The sequence below is a fragment of the Grus americana genome, chromosome 3 (assembly GCF_028858705.1).
Source record: "Grus americana isolate bGruAme1 chromosome 3, bGruAme1.mat, whole genome shotgun sequence".
NCBI classification, from domain to species: Eukaryota; Metazoa; Chordata; class Aves; order Gruiformes; family Gruidae; genus Grus; species Grus americana.
The window spans coordinates 27,623,008-27,647,061 of record NC_072854.1 but is presented as its reverse complement, the minus strand read 5'-3'; the positions used below and the strand labels follow the sequence as shown (position 1 = coordinate 27,647,061).

The 24,054-nt window shown below is 41.2% G+C and overlaps 1 protein-coding gene across 11 annotated transcripts in view; it reads left to right on the top strand.

The window, feature by feature from the left end:
* Positions 1 to 24,054, top strand: part of DST (dystonin) — a 311,102-nt gene that overhangs the window by 216,626 nt on the left and 70,422 nt on the right. For all 11 annotated transcript variants that reach the window (XM_054822953.1, XM_054822942.1, XM_054822944.1 and 8 more), the window contains 11 exons: positions 1,264 to 1,472; positions 1,748 to 2,065; positions 2,243 to 2,409; positions 2,973 to 3,129; positions 3,395 to 3,521; positions 5,588 to 5,650; positions 6,627 to 6,862; positions 8,480 to 8,609; positions 10,205 to 10,404; positions 11,835 to 12,330; positions 14,311 to 15,785. In XM_054822953.1, the coding sequence (XP_054678928.1) occupies positions 1,264 to 1,472; positions 1,748 to 2,065; positions 2,243 to 2,409; positions 2,973 to 3,129; positions 3,395 to 3,521; positions 5,588 to 5,650; positions 6,627 to 6,862; positions 8,480 to 8,609; positions 10,205 to 10,404; positions 11,835 to 12,330; positions 14,311 to 15,785 (3,578 nt within the window). The remainder of the gene's footprint in view (positions 1 to 1,263; positions 1,473 to 1,747; positions 2,066 to 2,242; positions 2,410 to 2,972; positions 3,130 to 3,394; positions 3,522 to 5,587; positions 5,651 to 6,626; positions 6,863 to 8,479; positions 8,610 to 10,204; positions 10,405 to 11,834; positions 12,331 to 14,310; positions 15,786 to 24,054) is intronic.

The window sequence follows — 24,054 nt, the reverse complement described above, 5'->3', positions numbered from 1 at the left end:
GCAACACCTTCCTCCCACCCCACTCTTTTTTCCAGGTTCACTATCACTCCTTCCTTCCCAACTATGCACACCTCCTCCCTGCCAAACAGCGCAGGGTGGATGGGGACTGGGTGGTTGTGGTCAGTCCATAACAGCCCCTTCTCTGCCACTACTTCCTCCTCACACTTTTCCCCTGCTCCAGCTCCCCTGTGTCCTCTCCTTTGGCTGAAATCTTTCAGGATAATCTTGCTCCACTGTGGCTCTCTACAGGCTGCACTTCCTTCAGGAAATATCCGCCTCCTCTAGGACGGGGTCCTCCATGTGCTGCAGGGTGGTTATCTGCTCCATGGGCATGAGGGAAAGCTGTGCTCCAGTGCCTGAAGCACCTCTCCCCCCTCTTTCTTGTCTGACCTTGATGTCTGCAGGGCTGTTTTTCACACTTTCTTTTTCCTCACTTCTCGGTCCCAGGCAACATTTTCCCCTTTCTTAAATACATTTTCCCGGAGGCACCACCAGCTTGGCTGCAGGGCTCGGCTGTGCCCTGTGGTGGGTCAGTTGGAGCCGGCTGGAACCGGCTGTGTCTTCCTTGGGGCAGCCCCGGCCTCTCCTCAGAGAGGCCAAGAACCTTGCCACTACCAAAACCTTACCACCTACACCCAATACTCCTTCCTATCAGTTGTGAGAAGTAGCACAGCATGACATTCACCACTGTCCGAAGTTTGAAGACTCTCTATGTGTATCGCACAACTATCTCTTGCTGAAATCCCACTAGTAATTTTCAGAGCAACAAAATAAAACAACTGTGGGCTTGCCTCTTTAGAGTTGGTGATGAACGTCCATGGGAGGTACATGGAACTTGTAAATTTCCGAGGCTTATCCCAAAAGTGTTGAATGTCTAATGAAGAACCACCTGGAAGAACCTTTCAGCTCTAACAGTAACATAAGATACATAATTATAGAAGAGCTGTCTTAATACTCTGCTATTTTATCTCTTGGGAACAGTCAACAGCTGTCATAAGCTAGAGCTGCATGGGAACCAGCTTCTAGAAGCTGGGGAGTACAGCTGGAAGCTGCTCTTTCATTTCCCTTGTCCTATGGGCTTCTGGGCTCTATTTGAAGATTTTGATCTTTGCTTGTGTGTTTTTACTGAAAAAAGCTGATGGTTTTGCTTCGTTCTGCTGTAGGCAATTTTTCACTCACACTTACCTGGTGAGAAATGGTAAAATGAGTTAAAAGCTTATTTTGGCTAAGGGAAAAGATTGAAATATATTTTGTCTTTATCAGATGATATTGTGGAGAGGTATGATAATTTATCCAAGTCTGTGAATGAAAGGAATGAGAAGCTCCAAATAACTCTGACACGATCCCTAAGCGTGCAGGATGGTTTGGATGAAATGCTGGATTGGATGGAAGGAGTTGAAAAGAGCCTTGAAGAACAAGATCAAGTGCCTTTGAATTCTGCTGCTATTCAGGATATTATTAGTAAAAGCATTGTAAGTAGCTTTCTCTGAAAGAAGAAACATTTGGTTTATAATTCAGATTTCAAGAAAGAATTAAACTCTTAGTTTGGCACCTTTAATGGCTTCAAAATATTTAATGAAGAGGACTGTTGCATGAAGTGAAACTGCACATAAGGATTTTTGTAGCTGAAATTGATAGATCTGCACTGATGGTCTAGCTGTACTGATTGGTAGCTTCACATGGTGGACTAGTTTCACTTCTTAAAATTTAGTTATAAGCAATACAAAGTAGTTCTTGCTTGTTTCAGATGCTAGAACAAGACATTGCGGGTCGCCAAAGCAGTATAAACACTATGAATGAAAAAGTGAAGAAGTTCACGGAAACAGCAGATCCATCCACTGCATCCACGCTGCAAGCTAAAATGAGTGAACTTGCAGGACGGTTTTCTGAAGCAAGTAACAAGCATAAAGAGAAGCTTATGAAAATGGAGGAGTTGAAGACTAAAGTGGAGTTATTTGAAGGTCTGTCAGAAAAACTTCAGTCATTTCTAGATGAGAAAAACCAGGCGCTCAGTGAGACAGAGGCACCAAGAAAGGATGTTAGTGAAGTGTCTCAATATATGCAGGTACTGTACCATTCCATTTGTGTATATTGGGCATTTCTAGTCTAACTTTTCTCAGTGATTGAACAATAAATAAGGCATGCTTGTTTCCCAGCTTTGGTTGGTTAGCTAAAACCAAGAATTTAATTTTGAACAAGTGATTGTAAAGTCTAACATGAAGAATGTAATCCTGTTTTGCAGGAAGCTAGTGTAGAATTGGCACAACATAAGAAGGATCTGGAGGTTTTGCAGCAGCTTCTTGAAGAACTTTCATCCCATGCTCTTCCTGGAGATAAAGCATTGGTATTAGAAAAAGTAAATGCTCTGTCAAAGAAATTCAGAGAGGTAGAGGAGACTGTAAAGGAAAAGTAAGTCAAATAATTAAAATGTTTCTGTGTTGGCTAATAATACAGTGTGAATGTTGTGATGCCTGCTGTCCTTGTGCATGGAATCTCAAGGGATTGCAGTTAACTAGAGTAGAGAGGGGTTTTTATTAAAAAAACAAAATGAGATTCTAGTTGGAAATGCCTTTGTAGCTAGTCCGTCTGGTTCAAGAGCTCTAATGTTGGTTGTAAAGACAAGTACCTCTTCTCAGATTTTGTGACATTTACAGGATCCTGTCAGTTCTAAGAAAACCCTCCTTCTCTCCTCCTCCAATAGAATATAAATTGCTGCTCTTGCAAATCGCTTTAGAGTACCGTTGGGAATCAGGCTGCAAAGGAAAACTGGAGGCATTATTAGAGCTTCCATATAAGTTACCTGTACAGCAAGACTAGGTTTTCCACATTCTGCTCATATCCATAAAATTAGTTTTCGTGACTCTTTGAATTTAGGAATAGCAATGTCAGATTGATAATATTTGTTGGTTTAATTATCAGAAGGAGTACTGAGATTCAGTGCTCAATTTATTTTGTTGTCTTTAATTGTCTAGAGAAGAGGATGTATCATCTTGTCAGAAACAAATGGATACTTTTGAGCTCCTTGTAGAATCATTAAAGAAATGGATAAAAGAGACGACAGAACGAATTCCAGCATCGCGACCCTCTCTGAATACAGAGGAATTAAAGAAGCCTTTGGAAGATACATTGGTAAGACACCGTAGATGAGAAGGGACATACAGCTGGAAGAAGTAGGGCATCTATTGATAACATAAAAGTCCAGACTTAAGGGGTAAGCAGTCACAGTAATTGGGACTAGGGAGCTTGCAGTCTACATTTACATTGCCATTTCCTTTGTATGTTTGGATATACTGAAGGGGATTCCCAAGTAGCAAGGTTATTCCTTTCTCTAAACTAAATCTTTCAAGTCTGAAAATAGTTTTGTAATGAACAAATTACTTTTTTTGTTAACCAGAATTTAAAAGATGAATGGACATTAAAAGCACCTGAGCTGCAGAAAATGAATAACAGCGGAACATTGCTGTGTAATCTAATTACTGCTGTGACTTCTCCTGCCAAACTGAGAGCAGTTACAAAATCAGGTATGCATTTGTATAATCAGGTAAGCCTAACATTTCAGGAGTTTTTAAAACCTTTAAGACAAAATTTCAGATATTTCACCTTTTTATTAGCTTTCTGAATATTATGGCTTATGAGAAGTCTCTTCGCCATATCTGTTCTAACCATTGTTTGCTGTGACTATCATTTAAACTGTCTAACTGCTGTAGTAATTCAGTACGCATTCTGATTGCTTTACACTGCCAAAGTAGCGTAAAAGCACTTTGATGTAAATGATTAACAGGTCTTAAAGCTGTTACTTCAGTATGTAATTCCCAGATAATGAACAATATCACAGTTGCCTTCACCTCATGCCAGAAAAGTTCTGATGAGTACAAACTGACTGACTCTGATCAGTGTTCAGTGCTTCACACATCCACCAAGTCTGCAAGTAGGACAAATACAAATCCTGCTTTTGCAAACACGGATGTACCTGCACACCTTTGCTGCCACAGAGAGACCGCTTTCCACAAGGCTGTTCTGTGTGATGCCAAACAAACACATAAAGGTTTGCAGAATCATAGAGTTTTTGTTAGAAGGTTGATAAGAACATTGCTTATCTAAAAAGTGAGCCTAGGCAAACCTTCTCACGCCAATATGATAGCAAAATTAGTGCTAGTCAATATTTTAGTTGAAACAACAGCTCGGGAGGGAATCGGCTCCATCACCCAGCATGACTTCCCTGGGCCAAAACATGTTCCCAGTCTGGAGCTTCAGCTAAATCCTTTTTACTGGTAGTCTGATTTTAAAGACAGCAAATCTATTTCCGTGATTTTCTGTACTCTAGTATTTAAATGTTAATTTCTTTTACAGAAACCAGTGATTCTGCTAAGTAATATTCAAACCATAGTTCAAGGCACATGGTACCGAGGGTGTTTTAATGGCCATAAGCACATTTGCAGTCAGTTCTTGAATTTATTTCCAGACCTAGTCAGTTCAAGTGTGTTGGCCTTCATTGGTCATCTGCAAAGGGAGGAAGGGGACTGCCAAGAGGATACCTGTTTGGCAAGAGCAGAGCACTTTCTTTTTCACTTCTCTTTGTAGTAGCTGCCTCTGGTTTCATTCTTGTTTGAATTTGAAATAAAAATCTTTCAAAGAGCATTTTGGAAGCTTATATGGGATATTTGGGCTCCGTTCTTTGCCCCTTTCTCTACTCCTATGCAACCAAATAGAAAAATAAATAAGTAGCATATAAGAGCCTCTGTAATCCTCCAGACTAGAGTATTCAACTCCTAGACAAGAGCTGTACTGTGTATCACTTAATCACAGTTATAAATATTGGAGTCCTGCTAATAGACCATGAAGATTTACAAGGTTCTGGCTGGGGCCTGTGACTTCTCTTATCTGGTTTATTTTCTCTTGCCATCCTCCAGCTGCCACTAATGTGGTCCTCCCTGTCCAGCTGGTACTGTGGGATGGATGCATAGCCTTTTCCAAGGCAACCGTTAATCTTTCTCTGTTAATTGCTCATCTGGGAATACATATGTGCAGGAGAGCGGGAAGTGATTCTCCTTGCAGTTCTCTGTGGCTTGACCGCATGCCCCAGCTCCGTGGTCTGACGGCATTTTACAAAGCCCATGTAGCCCTGGTTCCAGAGGCTTTGAAATTTTGGGGAGAGGAAGGAAGTGGCGTTAGCCATATGGATGTGAGTAGGTCTCACAGCTAGGGCATAGACCTTTGTCCACTATAGTTGTTTATTTAGCATAGTATTGTGAGTGGTAGAACTGCTTATACATCATGCATACGTGCATACTTATTTGTGCATCCATGTGCACACCCACCTGCTATGCACATGCCGTGTATATGTGGTACCACTTGTGGTACCACTTATGGTACTAGTTGGCTGGAGCAGCTTAAAATGTAAAACAACCTTAAAATATATAAACCAGTTTAAATAGAATATTTGCTATTACAATGTTAGCATTCAGATACTTCTTAAAGTTATAATGAGAGCTATGTATCGTGCTATTTTGAAGAGGAAATGCAGTGTTGAGGTTTTAGTGGGAAAAGGCCCAGATAAGCATAGGATGTGGTCTCTCTTGATCCACAGGTGGCACAATGTTAAATGGTGAAGGAGGAGCTCCAGGAACTCAGGATTTCCTGAAAAATAAAGGTCAGTAAAAATTTCAGGATGTGATAAAGAAACGCACTTGCCAATTGCTGTTAAATATGTAAGTATTTTTAAAATGCTGTATGTAAATCTGCTTGTAGCAGTCACTACTAGACTGAAATTTCACATCACCATCACGTAAGGAAACTATATTGACTAGGACATGATACTAAAATTAATTTTAAAAATACCTACCTTCAGTATTTTCTTTGAAGACAGATCAAATCTAGCTGTGTTTTCTGAATCAGTAAGTACTTCTATAAACGTATACATGGATACCTATTCTAATATAACGCATGGCTTTTGAGAAAATTCTAACGTGTGTATGTGGCTTGAAACTCAGCAGCATTTACAACATGCACATACACAAGCATACATATACAAAGACACTTTACACGTATTTGTATCACTGTATGTGACCAAGCCCTTTACAGAAACAAAGGAACTTACATAGGCACTTTATATGTGCTTATGGATAGCCGCTTACCACGTCCCAAGTCTGCAGCGTCTGTTCTCCTAAACTACAGTCTGCCTGCTGCACTCTCTCAGCGATAAAACACATTTATAATGGTACATGAATGTGAGCAAAATATTATTGCAGTAATGTTAGGCTGCCATATAAGTAACTGCACTGTAGTCCAGTATGTTCAACTTTTTGTCATGGAATTGTTGCTTAAAATATTAAAATAACACTGGGTAGAAAGATTATGAGGTATTTGTGTACCCATGTGTATGAAAGTAATAATTTCTGTGAAATGAGAAGCTCTTGTAAATAGGAATTTACACTAGGCCATTCAGATGTAGTGTTACCACATTTAGAGTGAACTGGAAATAACACTTAACACGTTCAGTAGCATCTTATTTGGGGGACTACTAGCTGTTGTAACTCAGGGTACTGTTTAGAAGATCTTGAAGTGTAAGTATTGTTTGAAGGACTTGTAACTTCTAACATAGTCTTTGTGCATCTCTCCTTTTACAGAACTGACAACTGTTCAACAAGCCATGTCTGACGTGAATCACAGTTACGAAGATTTGGGAGTTTTATTGAAGGAAAAGATTTCAGAACTAGAAAGTATGCTTTCAGAAATGCAGAATATTCAGGAAGAGTCAACCTCAGTGATGCAGTGGTTGCAAAAAATGGACAAAACTGCATCAGACTGGGAAGCTGCTCCAACTGATAGTGAAGCAGTTAAAACCCAAGTTGAGCAACATAAGGTACTTTATGCCTTCAAAAAATACTCTTTCTTGCAGTTACTGGGCAAATTCTTTTTGAACAACCGATATCTCAGCCTAGCTTAATATTGCAGAGACTATTTAAATGATCCTAGTAAGCATGCCAGTCAGGCTTAGAGCAGATCTGGCACACTGTGTCAGTGGAGTACAAGGAGCACTGCATCAGAGAGGAGTTGTGCAGGTCAGAAAATAATTATTTTTGTGGCCAGTTTAGGTGAGGCTGTATTGATTATGCCATACTGGATTGCTTGTAAGATCTGAAGGTCTGTATCTATCCAAAAGCTGTTTCTGCAGCTGCTGGTTCACTGACACTCCACAGACCTCCCCGTTTCTGCAGCTGCAGGGGCTTATGCCTGTTCCAAGGCAGTGTTTCTCTTCAGCAGCCATGTCATGCCTGTTAAGTTATATAGCTGCACAACAGTCTCCTCCCCGCTTTTACATTGATACCAGAAAACCACTGAATCAGCAGTAAGCTTCTGTCCTGTTTCAGCATTGGAGATGTATGCTTCTCTAGCAATGAAGGACAATATTTACACATGTAAAGGTTCATCTATAAAGGGTAGTGTAATGGGTAGGGAAAATTCTTTCGTTGCCTGTGATTGTGGATAAACAAGGACAGACTTTGATTCAACTGAGGTGGTACTTTTATATTTAGCAGGTCACCCTTAAAAATTAACCTGAACAGCTACTAACTTTCCTTAGACTCAGATAACATTCAGTCCTAAAACTCAGACCACATGTAGAAGAAAACTAGCTCCTTATTTTTTAACAGAGAATGTGCAAAGCTAACATGACCATCTTACCCCCAATGTAGTAATAGAAGAGTATTCACAGCTAGGTGGAAAACTGAGCGAGTCCTCAGGCAAGAGTCATCCTGATGCAGTTGGACCTTTTACTAAAAGTTCTAAATCAAGCACAGGTTTGTTCAGTGTTTATTTTAGTGGGGTTTGGATAATTAAAAGGCAGCTCCACAGGGCAGGCTTTGTTACTTAAGAATATTCATGTAAGAGCCTTTTTCCAGGCATAAGGACTGTTCAGTTCTGTCTGTAAGAATGAATTAGGAATTTCTGGGGCATCTCAGTCTCCTGCTAGGCCTACACTTTAAGCTATGGTGCTCTTTAAACTACAGTTCTAGATGATCTACAAGAAGCAGTCTGTCTGTGGTAGCAGGACTGTGATAGAGATAAATGAGGCTACACCGCACTCTTCTCTGTTGGTGCTACCTGGGTTATTTCTGCTGCAAACTGTATTGTGCGTTAGTTTGCCTTCTGTACAAGAATGGCTTCCAAGTGGATGTGAATATGATGGCACCTAGTGGATTTATTTATCTGGATTCTTCTAGTTCTGTCACTTGTTCAAATTAAACAATAATTATTATTAATATAGTTTAAATGTCAGGTTATCTCCTCGAAAAAATTGACCAGCAACAAATGCCATTATGAAGTGTTTTGAGATTCATAGCAGAAAAGTAGTGTATAAGTGCTAGATATTTGTTGTTTATCTTTATGCTTGGCATCTCAGTATTATGGACTTCAAACTTTACACTTTACTGTTCTTCTTTAGTCTCATATTTATTTATTTAATCACTTGAATTTCCAGCTTTTTGAAACTGAATTAAAGCAAAGTGCGAATAAAGTGCAAGAACTAAAGGACAAAGTGACAGAGCTGTTGGAGAAGAACCCCAACTCTCCTGAGGCACCCAAGTGGAGACAAACGTTGGATAAAATAGGTACTTCAGTACAGCTGCATTATAGCTCAGACTGATTTAGAAGTTGTTTTATTATGAGCTTTTTTTAATGTATTAGCAATCACTAGTATTTTTAATATCTTGCTCCCTCCTACCCCTTACATTCTGTGGAAGTAAGTCCCTTTACAAGAGTGTAGATCTGGAGTAATTCCACTGATGTCCATGGGCTTTGAATTTGTATCAGTGGAATTGGGAGAGGTTACAACCAGACTCTGTTTGAGAGGGCTTTATCTTTTTCAAACAGTGTATGGCTAAAACTTGACTGGTCAGTTATTGCTCCAGATAAATATGCTGCTGTTCTTCTTACAAAATATAACAAATTAAGTTAATTGTAATTTCATGGAAAGAACAGTTTGAATTGTTGGTAATGCTTTTCTGCATGCTTTTTTCCCAAGCACTAGTGCTTTTGTCATTTTGTGGTTTTGGTGGCTTTTTGCCACTTTCTAAAAGTGACTCCATAAATTTTGCCAAAAAAAATGGAAATGACCATGTTTGGACAATAGATTTTGAGATACTGCAATGCATAATTTTCATGAGCTTTTAAAAATTCTTCTTAGGTTTGTCATATTTTAAATAAATCATAAGTCAATCTTGTGTCATACTGATAGGCATTTCTGTAGCTATACCAATAATAATTTTAAAGCTGAGATTTTTTTTTCCGCTCTGTTCTGCTTGTAAGTGAAACTCTGAAAAGTTTAAGTAGCAGGTAAGGTCTCCAGGAGAACTTGAGTAGTGTTGCAAGGGAATTAATACAGAACAAGCAGAGGTCAAAGACAGTGAAGTGGTAAAAGAAATTGAAAAAACATAGATGAAATTCAGGGACAAGGAGAGTTAGAAAAATATCAGAGCTGAGTGAGCAAGCACTGACAGTATCACAGAGGGAAGGGGGAAGTTACAAAACTGCAAGATTCAATGGCTGCTCTGGAAGCCACTTGCTACAAGTGGAAGAGACCATAGATTGGCCCAGGTGCGAACCTAAGCTCACACACCACTTTTGAAATACCCATGTACAGAAGTATTCTCACTGCCTGTCATTAGGTACCTGGTCGAGATGTTTAAATGAGGCACTTAATCTCCACAGGCTCCTAATACAGACATTTGAAAGGATTGAGCTCCTTCAGAGGGCTGTTCAGAGTAGAAGCCTAAATTAGGGCTTCTGCTCACCCTTGGAAAGGAATCTGTTTCTTTTTATAGAATGAGCAAGAAGATTTGTCTGTCTAAATCAGGCACCTAAGTTATAACTGAGTACAGCCCTTTGGCTTTTATGTCATTTGAGACCAAAGCCTGAATTTGGTGGCGTTTCACTTAGTAATATTCTAATCCAGTTTTATTACCCGTTGTATATTCATTGCTCTCAAAATTCCGCACGTGGCTGTGCTAAACTGCAGACCGTCATCCAAGTGTATATGGATCTGACTGTGAAAAGATGTATTTGCCGAGTCACTGCAATAAGGCATCTGGAGTTAATCAGCAAGAAGCCTTATTAGAGAGCTCTGTTTATGTTTCATATATAGTCTGCTGTCTGACAACCCATCTGCTAGGACATGCATGCAATGTGTTAACGTTATCATTGTTAGATTCCAAATGGAAAGAGCTCAATCAAGTTACATCTGAGAGACAACAAAAACTGGAGGAGTCTTCAAATTACCTGACCCAGTTCCAGACAGCAGAAGCTCAGCTAAAGCACTGGCTTGTAGAAAAGGAGCTAATGGTCAGTGTGCTGGGACCGCTATCAATTGATCCTAATATGCTGAATACACAAAAGCAACAGGTTCAGGTGAGTCATGCCAACATGCATTATTGATTTAACTTTTTTTTTTTTTGCTATTAGCGAAGTACTATTTTGCATTTAGATAGAGTACAGCACAGTTGGTATGAGCTATTACGTTTGTTTGTCAGCAAATATCAGCGTCATACTTGACTACAGTAATTACAAAAAAAAATTATCATAAGAGCAAAGAGAGATCAGAACAGCTAAAGGAAAAAAATATTGAGGAGATACTGATCCTCTGATACATTTTTGTGTTTTCACCATACTGTGGTTTCTCTGTAGTCGAATGAAAATGTTCCTTTGAAATTTTATTAATTTGAGTATATATGTAACATTTTATGGTTAGTCCTCCTATACAGCCTATGCTGTAGAACTAGCTTTTTGAGATTTTATTCACTTGACCGTGCTAGTAGCTATAAAAACAGGAAGGTAAGTGAAATGCAGTACTGTGAATAGATATGGAGGCAAGAGTGTGAAAGACAAAAGAAAAAGTATAATGAAAAAGTAGAGTAGTATACTTACAGAAATACAGCAAACTGCAGACAGAAGAAACGTTAAATCAGACAAAGTTGCAGAAACTAGAAATTTTCATTTCAAACATTTCTGTTGCTGCCAGTTATTTTAAACTGTGATGAGAAATAACATTTTTATTTTGCAAAAATATTATTAAAGCTGGCATATCAATATTGATCAAAATGAAGTGTTTGAAACTATGTTCTAATACTATGTGAAAATGAGTTCATACTGGTTTGTAAGTGCTTCAGAAATCTAGACAGCTGGCATAAGACTATCATGTATCACTTAACAGTCCTTAAAAGTTAAACTTAATTGACTTAAAAAGAAAGGGTTTGCAATGTTCTGTGAAGTAAAATCATGATATTTGTCCCTTCTTCTGCAAGCACTATGACTTACTGTAAAAAAACCTAAAATATGGGGAACCAGTGATGTAAAGTTTACAGGTCTTACAGTACATGTTCAGTCATTTTGTGAATTATCCAAATATTCTCTGTGCTATAATGATACATTGCAATATTATGTCAGAATACACCTTCTTTGAAGTTCTACCTTAAGACAAATATCAAAACTGTCTAGGAAGGAAGACACTGCTTGAAATGAAACAGCGATTATTTTACTTGGTACGGTTCCTTAATTACTGTAGTATTAACAGAATTCATTGTTTACTTGTATTTGCTGACTGAATTTCTATTAGATGATGTGTAAATCAACCTCATTTTTTCTGGTTCTTTGATGTAAACGCTTGGAAACAACACAGTTTATGTGGAGGAGACGCAATTATTTCACTGACTTTTAAACACAGAGATTGATTATTCAATAAGAGAGCTTAGCTACAACAAATTCTACTTGAGTTTTGTCAGAAGCACTTTGCTTCTTTTTTTCATGAGGTAAATGCATTTTAAAATTTTCTTTATTCCCAGATTCTGCTCAAAGAGTTTGACACCAGAAAGCCACAATATGAGCAGTTAACTATGGCTGGTGAAGGGATTCTGAAGAGACCTGGTGAACATCCACCCTCCCATGAAACTGTAAAAGAGCAACTGGCAGCTGTGGCACAAAAATGGGACAGTCTAACTGGCCAGCTGAGGAACAGATGTGACCGAATTGAGCAAGCCATTGTGAAAAGCACAGAGTATCAAAGTCTACTCAGAAGTCTGTCTGATAAGCTAAATGCCTTGGATAGCAAACTAAGCAGCAGCCTGGTTGTGAGTACACAACCTGATGCTGTGAAACAACAACTGGAAATTGCTAGAGAAATGAAGGAGGAAATAGAACAGGAAATGAAGAACATAAATGCAGCTCAAGCTCTTTGTGAAGAGCTGTCGACACTGGTTGGAGAAGAGTATCTGAAAGCAGAACTTATGAGACAGTTAGATGGCATCTTAAAATCGTTTAAGGATATTGAGCAAAAATCAGGTTAGTATTTTTTGGTGGGTTGACCCTGGCTGGAGGCCAGGTGCCCACCAGAGCTGCTCTCTCACTCCCCTCATTCACTAGACAAGGGAGAAAAGGTATAACAAAATGCTTGTAGGTCGAGATAAGGACAGGGAGAGATCACTCACTAATTATCGTCATGAGCAAAACAGACCGAACTTAGAGAGGAGATTCATCTAATTTATTACTAGGCAAAACAGAGTAGAGGAATGAGAAATAAAATCAACTCTTAAAACACCTTCCCCCACCCCTCCCATCTTCCCGGGCTCGACTTCACTTCCGGCTTCAACCTTCCCCCCTCAGCGGCACAGGGGGACGGGGAATGGGGGTTACGGTCAGTTCATCTCACGGTGTTTCTGCTGCTTCTTCATCCTCAGGGGGAGGACTCCTCTCATCGTTCCCCTGCTCCAGCATGGAGTCCCTCTCATGGGGTGCAGACCTTCAGGAGCAAACTGCTCCAGTGTGGGTCCCCCACGGGGTCACAAGTCCTGCCAGCAAACCTGCCCTGGCGTGGGCTCCCCACTGCACGGGTCCACCGGTCCGGCCAGGAACTTGCTGTAGCGTGGGCTTCCCACAGGCCGCAGCCTCCTTCAGGTGCCTCCACCTGCTCCGGCGTGGGGTCCTCCACGGGCTGCAGGTGGAATCGCTACACCCCCTCATCCTTCCTCCATGGGCTGCAGGGGGACAGCCTGCTTCACCATGGTCTTCACCACGGGCTGCAGGGGGATCTCTGCTCTGGCACCTGGAGCACCTCCTCCCCCTCCTTCTGCACTGACCTTGGTGTCTGCAGAGTTTCTTACATCTTCTCACTCCTCTCTCCAGCTGCAAAAGCTCTCTCTAACTTGTTTTTTTCCCTTCTTAAATATGTTATCACAGAGGCGCTGATTGGCTTGGCCTTGGCCAGCGGCGGGTCCGTCTTGGAGCCGGCTGGCATTGGCTCTATCAGACACAGGGGAAGCTTCTAGCAGCTTCTCACAGAAGCCACCCCTGTAGCCCCCCTGCCCCGCTACCAAAACCTTGCCATGCAAACCCAACACATATTTATTTAAAGAAAAATAGTAACCAAGTCATAAAGTAAAGCATATAGTCTCATTTGTCTTTATAGAGGTGTTGAGTGAGCTAAGCCTTAGGCCACCTCTCTATCCAGTGCAACCCCCAAGCATTTGTACGTTAGAATTTAGAAGAGTCCCCATACCTTGGAAAGGTAAAAACAATACTTAGGATCTCTAGCGAAGAGTTTGGGAGAAAATCTGAAGCACAATAGCAGGGCTGCTTTTCTCATCACTTCCTTCAGGTGCATCTTCACTCAATTAGAATACCAGAAGAGGATGCTGTTCATTGAGCTACATAACGGCATAGGTGCAGAGTGTAAGCCAAAATTGTCATTTTTAGGCAAGCACAAGTTAATGGCTGTGGTAATTGTATAATACTGCTTGTGGCAGAAGAGGGACAGTAGTCTGCAGCTTTCCCTTACCCTGTGAACAACAGAATTGAGCAAGTAATACACTGCAGTTCTCCCTAAGAGCCTCAGTTTTAGCTTTTTAATTTCCTCTGGTCACGAGGAACTTGAAAGTATCTCCCCAAGAACACATATTGCCAGCAGGCCATGACTTTGACACTGCTAGGCTAGATTACTTAATACTCCCTGTGCTTACGCTTCATAATTCCATGAAACACGACTGCGTTTTTTACCCCCGAAATCTGCCTGAGTGGGATTCATGCAGACACAGATTGGCTCACCTCATTTGAGTCCTGTCCAAATGCCTTCACTGCTCTGCTGTAGTACAGACACAAGTCTGTCCCTTGTGAGAAACACTGGTGACTTGGTTGTCTTCCAGTTGAACACCACATACTAAGGACCAGCTTTAATGGTGACTCATAAAAGAATCAATATTCTTATTTCTTCACTTGAATGCTAACAGGTTCTGATAATGAACCCCTGTGCTGTCTTCTCTTTTGTAGATAACCATGTTCAGCAGCTTCAGTCAGCATATGCTGCTTCTCATCAGTTCCAGCAAATGTCTAAGGACTTTCAGGCCTGGCTAGGCAAAAAGAAAGAAGAGCTGAACCAGGCTCGTCCAGTGTCAGCCAGACTTGATGCCTTGCAATCACTAATTGAAGAACAGAAAGATTTTAAGAAGACCATGACCGATCAGGTTAGTTCATACGAAAGGATTGTTGCAGAAGGAGAAAGTATCTTACAGAAGACTCAAGGAGCTGACAAAGCAGCATTACAATCCCAAATCGCCACACTCAGAAGTAACTGGGATGAAATGAATAAGCAGGTAAAAGAAAGGCAAGATAAATTAACAGATTGTCTGGAGAAAGCTGTCAAATACAAGCAGCATGTAGAAAATCTGCAGCCGTGGATAGAAAAATGCCAAAGCAACCTGAGTGAATTAAAAGTTGGCATAAACCCTGTTGAAATAGAGAATTCTATTGTTCAGGTGAGGGCCTGGCAGAAGGACCTGGATAAACACCATGGGATGGTGGAGCTCTTAAATAATACTGCTGAAAGTTTGCTCAGCGCAAGTCAAACAGATAAAGAAATTATTCAGAAAGAAACTAAGGTGCTGAATCAGAAAGTGAATGTGGTCACAGAACAATTACATAAGAAGAGAGAGTGCTTGGAAAATATGGCACAAAGGCTGAAAGAATTTCAAGAATCATCCAGGGAAACTGAAAAACAGCTTAAAATTGCCAAAGAGCATCTGGAAGCTCACGACTCACTTGGACCTCAGTCATTCAGTAACAAACACCTGACGATGATGCAGGCCCAGCAGAAAGCCTTGCAGGCTTTAAAGCCTCATGTTGATTTAGCGAAAAAGGTTGCCCAAGACCTGGTAGTAGAAGCTTCTGATTCAGCGGGTGTTTCTGACCTTTTGCTCCAAGCCGAATCTTTGGAGCAAGAATACACTGCAGTGAACCGGCAGGTTGAAGATAGGTGCTCCTTCTTAGAGACAAAACTTCAGGGAATCGGCCATTTCCAAAACAGCATCCGAGAGATGTTCTCTCAGTTTGCGGAATTTGATGATGAACTTGATAGCATGGCTCCTGTGGGGAGAGATCTCAAGGTGCTGCAATCACAGAGAGAGGACATAAAACGTTTCCTGAAAAAGCTGGAGGATCTTATAATAAATAATGAAAATGCTAATAAAAACTGTAAAATGATGCTAGCCACAGAAGCAGAAGCTTCTCCTGATCTTGTTGGTATAAAAAGAGACTTGGAAGCTTTAAATAAACAGTGCAACAAGCTACTAGACAGAGCAAAAGCCAGGGAAGATCAAGTGGAAAGTACTATTAGCCGTGTTGAGGAGTTTTACAGTAAGCTAAAAGAATTTTCCAGTCTGCTTGGGAGAGCTGAAGAACATGAAGAGTCACAAGGTCCTGTTGGAATGGAAACAGAGGCTATTAATCAGCAGCTGAATACATTCAAGGTAGGAAGATTTCTTTCTTACTACTATAAAGTGTTTTACCACAATGCAGTTTTATTAAGTATCATTGTGAAAGGGATTGGTTAAGTGCAGACCTTGGAGAAGTCTTGTTTCACAGCAGTCGGTTCTACTTGTATGCTTTTTATGTGTTTTAAATAGGATAGCTTCTCGTGCTCCAGAGAAGCTTTCCTTTGCTATGGCTTGGCAGACATTGATAGCTTTGCATCCCAGCTCACAGTTCCTGCACCCCAGTTCCCTCCTCACCTCTCTTCACTATCTTGTTTCCTTAGGCAATCTATCTACCTCTTCTGCTTTTGAGAACTGTGTATTGCCTCTACTCTGATGTCCCTGTATTAAACAAACTTTCTTCTTCACTGTGGTGTGAGTTTTAAACTCCAGTGGTCACATACCAGCCCATACTCACTTTGCTCCTCTGAGTAGTTTAGGTTTTTTCACAGGGGTGTAGGCATCAGCATATGTAGGTTTAAGACCTTACCTTTTGCCATTTTCTGTTCTGATGCACTGGACAGTTTTACCTCACTGAATCCTACCCTTACCTAGAAACATCCTAGTAAAAAGAAATTAGGTAAAATAACCCCACTTTTATATCGGGTGTTTATCATAGCGTCCTTATCCAAAATGCACTTTGGAGCTTCTGTGCATAGCTTTGTTAACATGCCAGTTAGCAATCCTTGTCCAGCTCAAAACACTGCATTGCAGTGATAGTGGGTGTAAATTGTGCTTTGGTGCTGAAATGAAGCACAGATATTTGCTTGTTTTAGGTTACAATAAATGAATTTCCAATGCTTGCTGGAAAGATTTATAAATCCTACAGATGTAAGCAGTGTTTGAAAAAGATCATAAATCTCCTAATGGCTGTATAGTAGCACTGAATATTCTGAGCTGCTTTGGTTTCATTTCAGTCTAATACTGCTTCAGACATTTGTATGACTTGTACATTAGTTCGCAGTTAATCATGAAAACAAACCTTCATAACAGGATTTGATAAACCATGCTATTAAAAAGATGACCTTGGGAAAAGTCATTACAGGCTTGGCCCAACAGAGGGTGCGTTTCGCTTGTTTAAACTAAAGGAAAACTAAACCTGAAAACTAATCTGGGAATTTTGGATGCAAGTTACTGTGAGTTTTGGTGATCTTTCAGAATGCATAAATAGAGACAAAAATCTTGAACAAATAGTTACATTATGAGGAGATTCCATGAGACTGGGAGGATTAAAATTGTATGCCAGTCTGTCCTAGCAAGTCTATCTCAATTTAAAAGAGAAACAAATGGCTTTCCTTTGTATATGGTTAGTAAAACATTTTGGATATCGGAAAATAGCAAAAGTTCCTGCTGTGATTGCTCTTGCTTACACTGACTGTACAGGATTTCAGTTGTAGCCAATTTGTGATCTCTGATTTTACCACGTTCCTTGTGTTTTCAAACATTAGGTGCAGCTTTAGGTGTTTGTTACTATATATCTCTACATCTATTTTTGGCTACAAAGAACAATGCTTTTAGGGGGAAGCAGCCTGATGAGCAGGCAGTAGAAGAATTCAGTTCCCTGTGTGTTGTCTCAGTGTTGTACTTTGTTAGGGCACTGGACAGGACACAGCAATTGTACAATTCAGGAGAGAGAGCCTTCTCTGTCTGTGCAGACCTGTGGGGAGACACTGTTCTTGCAACCAAAGAGCTTGGATGGTAAAAAGACCAAAAAACCTGGAGGGGCGTAAAGGAGAACAGCAATAGCAGCATGTTTATATCAGAACTCTACTCCAGGATCATATTTATATTAGATACTTATAAGCTGAGAAATGTGTTTTGCTCAAAGCAACTATTTTTAGGCCATGCTTTTGCTTATGAGTGAAAACACAATACCATTAAACAGGAGGTGGAAAACGATGAAAGGGTGAAGGGGTTGTTTAAACAAGTGAAGAGTAAATGCAGGAATAAAGCAGCAAAGTGGGGAGCCTTTGAAGAAAGGAAATAGGAAGACGAGAATGGGAAATTTGACTAGGTGAGGGTGGTAGGTAGCAAAGGGGTGCTGATAGCAGGAGGATCAGGATCAACAATTACTCTCCTAATACTCGGCGTGAGTGCTACTGGAGCACAGCAAAATTACAGTAGGTAATGTGCCTCTTCATACTCTTTACTCTTCTAGAGAGCAATTTTACCTGAGGCAGCAAACTGTAGGGAGACCTGCTCCCACAAATCCTGCTTCACTCATGGTGTATTTGCTCACATGTTTGTGCACGTAAGCAAACACACACAACCTGAAAATGTGGCTGTGGCCACAAAACCACAGTCTAGCTCCTTATTATGTCTTTAGCCTCTGTGGTCAAGTACAATCAACTTTTGTTCCCCAAGAGTAAAGCAAAAGAGTTGTTCTTTGGTAGATAGATGTATTCACATGAAATCTTTGCTCTCTTCAGGGAAGGATCTCGTGTAATGGGCCAGAGGTGGTTTTTGTGGTTTGACCAATTTTTATGTACAAAGAGTTAGAGCTTTGTGCATCTTCTTGGCATGACATTAAAATGCATAGTTATTTTAAAAAAAATAAACAGGCTTTGAGTTGTATTATATATATAAAAAAATGTATAAATATATATACATACTTGGTTTATTCATATTCCTTCTTCGTAATCTACTTATTCCAGTTAGTATAGAGTGTTAAATTGAAAGCACTTATTGTCAGTGTTAAACTATGTTTATTTAAAAAGCAGATATAAAATTTGCTTTCTGTACGTGAAAATCTTCGGTGGAGTTCATTTGAAAGTAGAACCATGACTCTTACTTCACAAAGTACTCCAGGAAGAGTATAATCAAATGAAGAATTTGTCTCAATTAATATAAAACATACAAAATTAATTACTAATTAACCCACCTTGGTTAGACATCTTTTTCCCCAAAGTCTGTACACAATGCATAGATTGATAACTGAAAGGAAATTTCAGTAAATTAGGTCTGTTGAGGTACATCAAGTCTGCCGTCTTTCTTCAACAGCAAAACACAAAAGAATTATGCAAATGGGCTAAACAGAACGCCCTGAGTTTGGGTAGCCACGCAGTGCTAGGATGTTTGCAGTAGGAGCAGTATTTGCAGCTAGTTTCTCTCTGAAACAGAGAAAGAAAAAACCCAGAAGCTGAACTATTTTGCTTCTTGAACCCTTTGCACAATTCTTTGTACTGCCATTAAGAGGCATTCTTCTTAGTAAAACTGATGTGGCACTGTTACAGCTTTCATCAGTATCTGGTTCATTTGATTTTTGCTTTTATTTTTGGAACAAAAGTAGATGTAGTCGTTACAGGTTGCCTTCTAATTGGGCTTTATGGGAATTTTAGCTAGCCTGAGTATTCCTGCCAATGAGCTTGAACTAAGATGTTAATTGGCTTATCTTAGTTGTGTAGAGGGTGTCTATCCTCTGATTTTCACTTTGAAGACAGATAATGTTGAAAGAATAATCAGAGGTTTCTCTTGATGCTCAGTAAGAAACTAAAAGTGTTGCATTTCCCATGCACTGGTTTACAAACCCTGGAACAAGATACTATAACCTTCCTTGGGATTTACTACAGTTAGGATCTGTGTTCAAGAGCAAAGGTAAAATAAGCAACTGCTTCAACTTTTTGTTTTTAAGTATTGCATTTGCAAGTGACTGATGTGTCATATGAGTCTTCAGTAGATACAGTGAAAATGGTAAAATATTTTTAAAATGTTAATAAAATCTTTTTGCTGTTGAACAAATACAGACCAATTTCAGTTATATACTTCCCCTGTAAAATGGTGCAGCACTCTTTGAATTCAGTAAGGATCTGTTTGGGGGTGTTTTGGCTGAGAATAACCATGACTTCAAAAAATGCTTTTCTCATCTTTACTATTATAGTATATAGTCTCAGTTAGAGAATCCAGAGCTGAGTATCTGTTTGGCAGATTTTTAATATGTTATGGCTGCTCACCGGAGAGGAGGAGGAGAGAATTTGTCTCACATGACTTTAATATTTTGATACGTAACTGCCTGTATATCAAGTAAATGAATAAACAAGAAGTGTGGTGTGTTTGTATTTCCTGAATATAGTGTATCCTGCTCGCTGCTTAACTCAGAAAGCTCCAGCTGACTGTAGTTAATGCCCTGTGTTAAGTTTTAGCACAAAGTGCCATATGCTGTCCTTAAACTGGTCTGAATTGTCCCTGTGACTGATGGCTGCTGTCACACAAGCTGTCATTAGGGGTATGGTTTCTACTGGTGCCGCAGCAGGTTGGTCAGGGCAGTTTCTCTTGCACTGTTAGTGAGTTACTTGCGAGTCTCCCAGCCTTTCACCTACATGATGATAAGCTAGAAGTGTAGGTGCAAAGTGTTGAACAGTATTTAAAAGATGTAAATGTCGAACACCTGAATCTTTGTCCCATCTGGCTGCTTTTGTGCTGCTCAAAGTCCCATTAAAAAAGCTTCCAAATATAGATGCTTTTTTCCACCATTGTAATGTTTCTTTCGGTGGGAGCGGGGTGGCTTGGCGCTGCTGCATTCCTTGGACAGTGGTTGTCCTGTCAGATGATGCCACCCTAAGCTGTTGCCTCAGAGCCAGGAACCGAGACTGAAGAGAATCAAAACTGGACTGAATGTCTCTCTTTGCGTGTCAAATTGAGTAAAATGTAACTATTCCAACACCACTAAGGGCGAGTTTGGGGGATTTTTTTAAATAATACACGGATAAGCCTTCAATTTCATTTGTCGTGTGGAAGCGTCCATTTAAACGACGCGTTTATCAGATGGGGTGGTTGAAAGCAGCGCGTACCGTAACCAGAATTTCTCTGAGGAAGGCGAGCCGGCTGGAGCGGTGTCGGCTCACCTCACCGAGCCGCGCCCTGCTGCCTTCTCGGTCGGGGCGATCCGGGCTCCCGGAGCAGCGTGCCGCCGCGCTCCTGCCTCACTCAGCCGGCTCCTCCAGCGCTAACGAGGGGGCTGAGGCGTGCGTGATGTCACCGCCAGGCGGGCGGCGAGGCTTCCCGCCGCCTGCCCCCCGCTGCCACGACCCAGCCCGCCGCACTGCACCGGCAGAACGATGAGCGAGCAGTGAAGGAGCGGGGGGCTGAGGAGATAAGGAGGCAGCGGGGAGGAGGGGGGAGCCCCCAGAGCGGCGCTCCGGGAGCGGGTGGGCCGGTAGCAGATGTTGCCTGAAGAGCGAAACGGGGCGTTTCGTACAGCTCGGCGCTGGGAGGGCGCCGCCGGCCCGCGGGAGAGCGGGGAGAGCTGGACGGCTTCGGCGGGCGGTACGCGCCGGCGCTCGCCGAGGGGGGTTTCCCTTCCTCGCCTCGTTCTTCGCAGCTGCGCTTCAGAAAAAAGGAGGAAGGAGCGAGGGCAGCCCGCTAGCTGCGGCTTGTAGTCGGGACCTGTCGAATGTAAACCTGCCGTGCCTTCGTGGGGGACACGCCACGCTTGCTCTGCTCTGCAGTTGCCTTAAACAGCTCTCCAGGATGGTCTTGGGAGAACCGGCCTGAAAACGTTTTGTTTTCCCACTGTCTGCTCGAAGGCTTGGCTGCTAGAAAGTGATGTTTTCCTGTGGGACTTGAGGAGGCACCACGGACGAGCCTGGTACAAGAGGAGGATAAGCTGCCTTTCGGATCAAGGTTATTTATAGCTACTGCCAAAAAAAGTAAAGGGCTGTTTTATTATTCTTACTGTTCTGGAGTTAACTTATTTCTCCCCCCCCCCCCCAAGATTTTCTCTGTGCCTTGGTCTGAACCATACACAGCCACTGTGGATTCTGTCTTTTTGAGCTGCCACGCCATGTTTTATTTATAAAGGAGATGGGACTCTGCAAACCGGTTAAATGGATTACAGTTAAGCCGTCACCCACAGAAGATAACGTGCTGCCTTCTGTAATGCTTGTTCATTTGGAAGGCTTAATCGGGAGATTTCAGATACAGATTCTGACCTGGAAAAATTAATGAAGCCTTCCATGGAGTGTTTGAAATATTTGAGCCACTGCTGGTTTTTGGTATACTTTTTTTTTTCTGTGACATTGGAAGATTTCTGTTAGTTTCTTACTGAAGCACTTTATATTTTAGAGGGGGCGGGGAAAAACCTCACATCCAGGTAAAGTTGCATTTAAACTGATGCACTGATTATGAATGACCTCAACCACCTCATAAGTTATGATGTATATTTTGTATCTATGCATCTTATGCTAAGGACAAGTTTACTATAATTCTTCGGAGTGCTAGAGTTTTTTAGATGTTTCCCCTGTATCCATGAAAACAGAGGTATAGTGGTGTACTTGTACGAATATTTTCAGGATGGGGAAGCCACTTAGCAGGCCAGATTGTCTACGTCAAAATCCTCCATGTGTTGGCAAAGGGGAAGAAGATGAAGATCTAAATATTGAGGACTGCTACGTTCCCCAGAGGTCCATCTATGACACTGTGCGGCTGAATGAACAGATTGATTCGGGCTCCAAGGGCAGCCTCTCCTCGAGGCATTTCACTGACCGGACCTTACCCTACAGTCACAGAACACTGGACATGGGCACTTTGTGCTCCAATGGTGCCCTTACTTCTTCCAGTGTTTTTGAGCTCCGAAGCCGCGAAGCTAACAAGTTAGACGAAAAAATGATCTTTGATGCTCTCAAACTGAACAGTGATATAATTCGGACAGCTGGATTACCCAAAGCAAAGTCTCACACAGAAAAGAAGGAGCATAGGCGATCGTGGAGAATGTTTGTTCCGCCCAACTTTTCTGATTACACAAATAAAAGTGAATGCTCCTTTAATGAAACTGCTGATATGTCAGATACAGCTAGATCGGGCAAATGCAAATGGGGTACAAATTCTCTTACCTCAGAAGAGGATGATTCTGGTTTATGCAGCCCTCCAACAGAAAGGGAAGAAAAACAAGATACACTGTTAGCAGAGGACCAAGCTCAAATACAAAGTTTATCTTCTGCAGAAGATATCCATGCAGTAGGTCAGTTCAGACCATATTTCCCAGCAATTTGCAGAGAACAGCAACCACCACTGCTTGCAAGCAGTAGTGTCCCTGTCAAAGAAAGCTGCAGATTGGCTTTGCATGACATTTTACCCTCTGGAAAAGTAAAACAAAGCAATGCACAGCCTTGTGAGAGTGATCAGGAAGAGATGGAGGGGAAATATTCTCACTTACAAGGTTTCAAAGAGAAAACTCTGTCACATGAAGATCCTCTTCAAGGTGATGGAAGAAGTATTTGCCTCAACAAAAATGAAGTGGAAAATGCATATGAAGTTCATGAAAAAATTAAAACACGAGTCACAACAGTAGAGGAGGATTATGTGGATGATGCACATCATCGTGTAGATGTTTATTATGCAAACGTTGCTGTAAATACTAGTGACTTGGATTTAGCAAAATACGAGATTTTATCTGATACGGAGGAATCCAGTATAATGCATACAGGCTCAAATGAAATGGCATTTTCTGTTCAACAGCTTGAACTAGATAGTACTGTAAACTGTCCAGAAGCTATCCCAGGGAGAAGTAAAGGCAATATCTGGACTACTGGCATCCAAGAAACCTTGGATACAGTCTGCAATGGCCTATTGTCTAACAAGGTAATTTAAAAAAAAAAAAAAAGTCCATAATTTGTGAAATAGTTGTAATGCAGCCTTAAAGGTATTTGTTTAAAGCTTTCTTTAAGCTTTGTTGTCATCGCAAAAACGTCATATTTTTATTAATTCAGCAGATGCAGTAATCAGTGTCATTTGCATAGCACACACGCGATGTCCAGAATAGGTGAGATGGTCAGTATAGAAAAGGAATTGGGGACAAATTCTGAGTGGGATGATCACTCACAGCCTTGTGGGGCAGGGTTCTTCATTGCCCAGCTGGTGCCCGTTACTCCCGATGCGGAGTGCCTCCTCCTCTGTGCACCCACGTCGGTGCTCAGCGTTTGCACAGAGTGTGCTTACGGGCAATGCCATGCAAGGGCAGCTACAGCCCGAGCAGCCTTACTCATCAAGATATAAGCAACAGTATCAGATCCTTGTGGTTTCCAAAGCAGGCAGATTAAAGGCTCACCGCCTCTTCTGAAAGCTGCCTTTTGCGTTTGCGTGCCAGAAAGCAGATCTGACGTTACGGTAGTATTTTACAAGCGCAGGATCTTGCAGCGCTTTGTGAGTGGTGGATGAGGTAAGAGAGTAAGAAGTGAAGCTTTGTAATAAGGAAAGGGTGTTTGTCGGGTCTGTAATTTTTTTCTTCCCACTCTGGTTGAAATCTGAGATACTTCGGGCTTTGTTGCTAAGT